This window comes from Aplysia californica, unplaced genomic scaffold, assembly GCF_000002075.1.
Source record: "Aplysia californica isolate F4 #8 unplaced genomic scaffold, AplCal3.0 scaffold00080, whole genome shotgun sequence".
In the NCBI taxonomy this organism is placed as follows: domain Eukaryota; kingdom Metazoa; phylum Mollusca; class Gastropoda; order Aplysiida; family Aplysiidae; genus Aplysia; species Aplysia californica.
Window position 1 is genome coordinate 26,011 of NW_004797350.1, and position 7,964 is coordinate 33,974.

General features: G+C 38.9%; 1 protein-coding gene across 1 annotated transcript in view; it reads left to right on the forward strand.

Moving 5' to 3' along the window:
- Positions 1 to 7,964, forward strand: part of LOC101848185 (IgGFc-binding protein) — a 52,782-nt gene that overhangs the window by 2,099 nt on the left and 42,719 nt on the right. The window contains exons 4-8 of the mRNA XM_035968761.1: positions 378 to 503; positions 1,150 to 1,216; positions 2,947 to 3,100; positions 4,086 to 4,195; positions 5,142 to 5,263. Coding sequence (XP_035824654.1) covers positions 378 to 503; positions 1,150 to 1,216; positions 2,947 to 3,100; positions 4,086 to 4,195; positions 5,142 to 5,263 — 579 coding nt within the window. The remainder of the gene's footprint in view (positions 1 to 377; positions 504 to 1,149; positions 1,217 to 2,946; positions 3,101 to 4,085; positions 4,196 to 5,141; positions 5,264 to 7,964) is intronic.

The following is a 7,964-nucleotide window of genomic DNA, read 5'->3' on the forward strand; positions in this document are numbered from 1 at the left end:
AATAGTAAAGCACTTAATAGTACTTACTTCTCGTTGATTTTGATATAAACATGAAGCGAGGCTGCGTGCGACACATGTCCGACGTGATTTACAACTCTGTTTAATAGCACGTCTGACGCGTCGCGCAGCTCAGCGGACAACAGACAGGCCATACAGGGACGCTGCTTGGGCACACGATAATGCATGCGCTCATCTGCACGGTGCCAGCTAGGAGAGCTACAGGTCAGACCTAGAGAGCCACTCTGGGACCAGCCTTAACTTTTCTGCTTTCCAAACCCCATCAAACCTTTTCACCTATGTGAAGGTCTGATATTTTGATAAAAAAGCACAGAGAATTAAATGTTTATAATTATCCATCCCCTCCCCCGTTTCCCCAGGACGGAGAGATGCTGGTGGTCAAGCCGTGTGCCAAGACGGTCAAGTGTGAGGGAGGACAGGTCCTGGAGCAGGTCATCCCAGGATGTTCAGCAAATGAACAATGTAGTCCTGACGGCATGCAGTGTGTCAGTAAACCTAGTGAGTGGCCTCTGCAGCACATCCCAATCCCCGGCCTTCCCTTTTACCCCCATAAAAAACATAACAAAGCAAACAAGGAATGCAACAGACAGGAAGAAACAAACGACCATCTTAAATCATAATCCTACGGGGAAAAAGTCCATATTTAACAGTAAACAAAAGACAGGACATGGAATATTGGTTTATTTATTCTGTCTATTTGCTATTTTTGCAATTAATAGTGTTCTGGAAAAGAAATCGGCTCTTGGTAAACTTTCATTCGTCTGTTAAATAACATCTTGGTCTCGAATGTTCTATGTCTGACACCAAAATGCCTAAGCCAGCATGTCTTGTACTTGAAGACATACATTAAGTTGAACTTTCGATGCATTTTCACTCGTTCGCTATTTCCTATTATGAGTACGACCAATTTAGCTACATCCATGTAATGAACAACGTATTGCTGAAAAAAATTTGGGAAAAACAAAGTGTGGAATGCTATGACTCATTTCTCGGAGCAAGGAGTAGTCTTAAAAAAACACGATTCTGAATCTTGATCTTGAAGACATTTTTGCTAGCTATTTACTTCTTAATGAAATAAACACAGGTCTACAGTTGTATTGGTTATGAATTCCTTTACCTGTCTCTTTTCAGTACCATGTAAAAGACCTTTTATGTTATATGAAGGTCTTTGTCTTCTGGTTCAAAGAGGGGTTGCAAGGTAAGCGTTGCACAAGAAAATAATATTTAAAATTCATATCGCAATTTGTTGCAGTAAATGTTTTATGAACTTACCCATTAAAATATTCAGGAGCATTTCGGAAGTGGCTCACGGCAACCTGCCTGGAACTATTACATAAAAATACGCCAATATTATTGGGCTTAAATAAGAACAATAATTGAAAGCTTACAATAGCAATAAACTGTTTATTACTACATGAAAATCCAATAACCTTTTGGTATTGCAGGTAATGTCTTACTCTGTAACGAATGGGTACAGTAAATCTGCTTATTTTCCGAGTGAAATCACAGTTTTGTTAGAGAAAAAACCCAAAACAAAACAAAGATTGGATTTCAACCGAGTAGTCGAATAAAGTTTATGGTCAATAAATATGGCTAACGGGAAGTTGAGATCACTTTTGGCCCTAGAGGAACCACTAAATTTGATGCAATTGACGAAGGTCTTAAAAAACCCGTAACTTCAAGTTTTGTATAAATTAATACAGTAATTGCGTTACGCTTGACCCAAAAGGTAAAAAAGACCTCACAAAGTGGTTTAAATATTTTAAAAAAAATTCTTCCAGGCTACATTCAAGACAATTTAAGAGGTTTTTTGTGTCTATTGGACATCAATTGACATTCCGTCTTTTTATGGGAGGGGAATTATAAACTGTTAAAAAGAGGCTGTGAGAAACGTTTTACCCAAAAGAAAAAGACTAAATCATGTATAAATCATTATCTTTCTTAGTCAGGAATAGTTTCGGGAATACAATGTTTGATCTGTGTTGTACAAAAGGTATCCAGAAAGTGAGTGCCATTGTGGCTGTGCAAGTCCAACGTACCTTCTCAAACATGGAAAAACGATAGAAAGCGCAAGCGACATTAAGGTTCGATCAATGTTTCTTTCCTGAACGCACAAAACTTTAAATCCTATGAGACACCCCTTCAGGTCATTGCAATTTATGACGATTAGTATTTTACTCTTAATTTCAAAACCACACTTACTTTCTGGTACGCTTAGTGTCATTGTATGATACAAAGGCTGCTTAACGATGTAAAACAAACCTCTCTGCAGAAACTACTTTGACGCAGCGACGAGATGTGCCACTTTCGGAGGGAAAATGTTGACCACAGACACGCCGTTTGGTCTTTTCGAAAGACTGAAGACATCTCGGGTTTTTAGCAGTAAGTTTTGATGAAACACTCTTGTCGATTTTTTAAATGAAATTGGTGTTAGACACTGTCGGCTAGGAAATTTTTCTGACTCCTCGCTCACTCATTGCCTCAAAAAAAAGCTTAGTTAATCTGAGAAGTATCAGAGAGACTTAAAAAAGTATCAGTTTGTACGCACCCATCGACAGAAATACAATACAATGCTATATTTTTCACATATACTAGTGTACACTTGCACATGCTGTTTCTTATCGAAACAGTAGTATAAATGTCGCAAAGGTAACAGTGAATTACATTTTATTGAAATTTAGAATAATCACAATTGCCTAACGTTTTTTCTCAAGGATTGTTCAAGATAAAAAAAAAACCCAGAATATCTTTTGAGTCTAAGACTGAAAACGGTGATTTAACCCATATCCTAAACAAGGATTTTGGTTTTTGTCTTCCTGTTAATAGCAATAAAAATAATACCTTAAAATAACTTCATTTCATACTTAGTTGAAAAAGTGTTTTGGGTAACTTCAACTTGAACAAGAAACATTTCCATTACGTTCCCAGAGAGATCATTTTTCTTCGGTGGGAGTCGATTGTTCCACAACGTTCTAGACATCTCAGACAGACCAGACACTGAGAGCACACGGGTATGGAGCTTGGCAAGGGACCTGGCCGGTCAGCTAGAGGTCAGCCAAGGTGATATAGTCAAGGCTTTCAGGTAAGTACAACAGTTAGAACCGTGACTAAACATTGCTTTTGACTTTTTTGTTTGTTCTCTTACCTCCCTCCTCCATTTACAAGTCTTTTTTCTTCTTTTACTCTGGTCTACAACCTGTTATTGCCTGACCTTCTGAGAGTATGTCTAAGGCAACTGTATAAAAGAAAGTGTTGTGTTGGAATCCAAAGGGTACGGTACTTGGTCAATGAGAATCTGGAGAAGAGTCACCAAGAATAATATACAAAAAAGTGGGACTATACCCTTACGCAGGGAGAGAAAAGAAAGGCAATGATTATAACATTCTGTTAGAAGTGCTTTGAATTGGAGGACCCTGTCATGTATCTTTGAGCCAAACGCTTATTTTGCTGCCAGAGCAGGGACGACTGCATGGAGTGCGTATCTAGTTGTTTGCGCGCGCACGTTTATGTGCGTGTGTATGTGTTTGTGTTTTCATGTGTGTGTATGTATGTGTGTATATGTGTGAGTGTGTGTGTGTGTGAGTGTGTGTGTGTGTGTGTGTGTGTGTGTGTGTGTGTATACGCGTGTGTGTACGTGAGTTGGTGGGTATGTCAGTGAATAATGCTATGTAGAGTCAAGGGCATTTTGATCCAAATTCTTTCGATGAGTAGAACATTTTTTTCTAATTAAATTATCATTTTCCCTGTCATGTTGGCAAATTAAACTTCTTAAATATACCGACTACGTTTGTAGCTTTCATCACTAAGAACAGCATTTCTAATTTGTTTTCATTGACAGTTTTGATCTTACACTTTTAAGATCATGTCTTCGCCAATCTTCTCCTCATCAATTCACCCACATATGATATCTCTCAACTGTTAGTCTCAAGTACAGCCCCAACAACATTCGGAAGGTGGTCGACGGAAAAGGAAACATTTGAGAGATAGAGGTGAATGTTTAGTAGCACTTCAACTGTCACAGAAAATCGCAATTAAAAAGTCAGTTATCTTTTTCCATATTTCCACAGGAGATTCAGCGGACAGGCTTCTGATGAAGATCTGAAGATTGACACGCCAACTTCCAAGATGTGTCTGAGCTTTAATTTCCTCAATGACAAGGGTGTTGAGTTCGTTGATTGTGAGAAAAAAATCCCCTTCATATGTCAGAAAGGTGCGTGTAAAAGGCTTGATACTACATTTTTATTGTCTTGATAATGTCCTCTGAGAAACCCTTGTAGAAGCATAGTTTCTGTACCCAGTACATCTCATCATTTATAAAGCATTTTTTTTAACAATTCGACCCAACAAATCAGGGGTATTGGAGAGACAGTTTTGAATTATTGTCTATCAATCATCATCATCATCATCATCATCATCATCATCATCATCATCATCATCATCATCATCATCATCATCATCATCATCATCATCATCGTCATCATCATCATCATCATCATCATCATCATCGTCATCATCATCATCATCACCAACAATAAACAACAGCAACAGAAAAAACAACAACAGCAACTACAACAACACCAGCAACAATAACAACAACAACAACAACAACAACAACAACAACAATAGTGCACCAGCACCAAGAACATCAGCAAAATCATCTGTATATTTTTCTAACGAGTTAAAAGAACTGGTGCAAACTTTATTCTATAAAAGTGTGCATGATGATGAAAAGGTGGGGACACTAAGACTTTGCGAATATGAAATAAACTGGCGGCATAAATGGATTGGAAATTTGGAATAAAAAAATGATAATAAGTTTTATCAAAAAGAGACGGAGAAAATTTGCAAAATTGATCCAAAGCCATCCATCGTACCTACGTTTCTCGAATAAAAGTGAAACAACAAATACCTGGACAAAGCAGCATAATAAGGTCTATAGTTGTATTAATCATACATTGTACCTAGGCGAGAGAGCTAGTCTGATGATTGCGCTGCTCTTTCTCACTTAAAACAAACCTCTTTCGCAAGTCAAACGTCTGCTTCTATCCATCCTTCCCCCAATGGTCATCGTCCGACATTGACATGATAGAGAAGCTTTTGATTAATACCTCTCTCTCCCACAGTGACAGACTATGCTGAAGACCGTAATGTCATCTGGAGCCCCTGGATAAGTGTCGGCAAAGCAGGATTCGGAGATGTGGAATCGCTGAGTGTAATCGTAAACAACCACAACAAAGGCACCCTTGTGAGTTGATGTCATTGTTATTTGCCTCCTCCTTCCACTTCCCACATAGTCTTTTTTCCCTCCCAGGCACTCTTTCTCTCTCTCTCTCTCTCTCTCTCTCTCTCTCTCTCTCTCTCTCTCTCTCTTTTCTCTGAAGAGAACGTGGGTGCCCCTTCTACTTAATCTAAGTATCATTCTTGTCAAGGTTTGTTTCTGCAGCAGTTGTGCAAAGTAAAAAGAGAAATTCTTGATATAATCATAATGACACTGATCAAGAGAACCACTTGTGGAAGACAACCTCTTTTCTCCTCTGTGGCATCGGTGGCTTAGTGGTTAGGCTCTCGGACTCGCAACCGTATGGTCGTGGGTTCGAATTCCGTAAGGGACCCGACGTTGTATCCTTGGGAAATGCACTTTACACGAATTTTCCTCACTTCACCCAGGTAGGAATTGGAACCCGGCTATAGACAGCGAAAGATCTTGTCAGTTTGTTAGTGTTTGAGGGTTTAATCAGCTGCTTGCACTGTATACTTCCCCGGAAGCTGAGAATGTTTCGGAATGTTCTATGATCTGCTGGGGTAATAATATAGTGTAAATCGCATAGAGCCTGCTGTTGAGTGGGGATATGCGCTAATGCTATTTATCATTATTTAATTTTATTCTCCTCGACAATGGGTAGCCGTTGTGGATTACTTCGACTGGATACCTGGATACCTGGATACCTGAAGGTGTCATCTCTGACTCAGAGATTGATGTGTAATGACCCTCCATCTTTCACGGTCGTGAGCGGCCGTTGCACATTCTGATATACCTAGTACCTAGGCCAGTCTATTTTGGGTTTTTTTAATGTTGTCCGTCCATGTTGGACTGTATATGTGAGGCAGCGTGGTGGAATCAGGCCCTCGTCAATTTTTGGGCATGTAGAGTTATTTATATTAACTTAAAGCTTGTTCATTTTTAAAAATCTGGATGAAAAATATCCATTTATCTAGAATACAAGAAATGAGTTCTTTAATGGATCTGAAAGGTTTTGAGCTGAGAAACAAAAATTTGATAAACATTTAAAAACCTGCGGAAAAATGCAAGTTCCTTCACTTTGATTATTTGGACGAGAGCGTGATTCCACCACGCTGCCTCACATATATGTCAACAAATGAAAAGGTTTACACAGTCATATAAACACTATTGACTCGGAAAGGAGTCCCACAAAATATCAAACACAGACTACAATGTTGGCTGACGACAAGACAACACAAAAGTACAGCAACGTGAATAGTAACGGGTGCACTTTTCACTGTAAGCAGGCCAAGAAACGGACTTGTCATAGAACATTTCATTAATTTGTCCTTGGAGAAGAAGTTGGGGGTTTTTTTCTGCTTTTCTTTTGGAAGAGGTTGGCGGGGAGGGGGGGGAGGGGGTATTTTTTTCAAATACGTCAGGTCAATAACGACATGTCCCTGGCCCTCACTCTTCATGGCGACCAGACCCCAGGTCATTTCGGAAGTGGGCAATCCGCCATTTTGTATCTGTGGGAATATTCCTTCCTGCGGCTGTGGGTCACGCACTCGTGGGGTAGCGGGCTATAGACAGAAGAAAGGATAACGTATAGCTGCATGATGATAGACAGAAAGAAAGGATAAAGTAGAGGTTGAGGATGATATACAGAAAGAATGGATAACGTAGAAGTTGAGGATGATAGACAGAAAGAATGAATAAATTAGAAGTTGAGGATGATAGACAGAAAGAATGAATAAATCAGAAGTTGAGGATGATAGACAGACAGAATTAATAAAGCAAAAGTACGGAATGTTAGATAGAAAGAAAAGATAAAGAAGAAGTAACGGGTGATAGACAGAAAGAATGGATAACGTAGAAGTTGAGGATGATAGGCAGAAAGAATGAATAAAGTAGATGTACGGAATGGTAGAGAGAAAGAAAGGATAAAGTAGAAGTACTGGTTGATAGCCAGAAGAAAGGATACACTAGACGTTACGAGAAAAGAGAAAGTAAAGGATAAACAAGAAGAAAGGAATGATAGACAGAAAGTAACGGATGAACAAGACCCAGCAGATGATATGCAGAAAATGAAGGACCAAAGAGAAAATTGGCCCTTGATAGACAGAAAGTAATGGATGAACAATAAGTAGCGAAATATAGGCGAACGTGAGGGGCATACGTGAATCAGCAATTAATAGACAGAAAATAAAGAATAAATAAGGTGCAGAGGGTGATAGAGAGAAAGAATTAAATAAACAAGGAGTTGGGGATGGGCAAGAGGTTCTTTGGTTTTGATCTTTTTTTCTTTTTATTTGAGGAGAGAAACAGCAAGTTTTTATAATGCTGCATTTCGTTTTAAACAAAACTTACAACTTACACTTGTCAATTTTGGATGTCATTTTGTCAGCTGTTGCATACTAGTTATCAAGGGATGTTACTAACTGTAGTATCAACACGACTATAAAAAGGAGAAGATGGAGATATTTAGGACATGTTTTTAGAATGCCAGAAACATGATTGCACTGTTAGACATGATAGCCGGGACCAACTGGGAAAAAGAAGAAGAGGTAAGCAGAAGGAGTTCCATTTTGTTACTCACTTCTCATTTATTTCAACCAATGTTGAGGAATTGGGACATCGTGTGAGCAGCTGAAATTATGTATATGTGAGGCTGCGTGGTGGAATCAGGTTCTCGTCAATTTTTGGGCATGTAGAGTTATAGTTA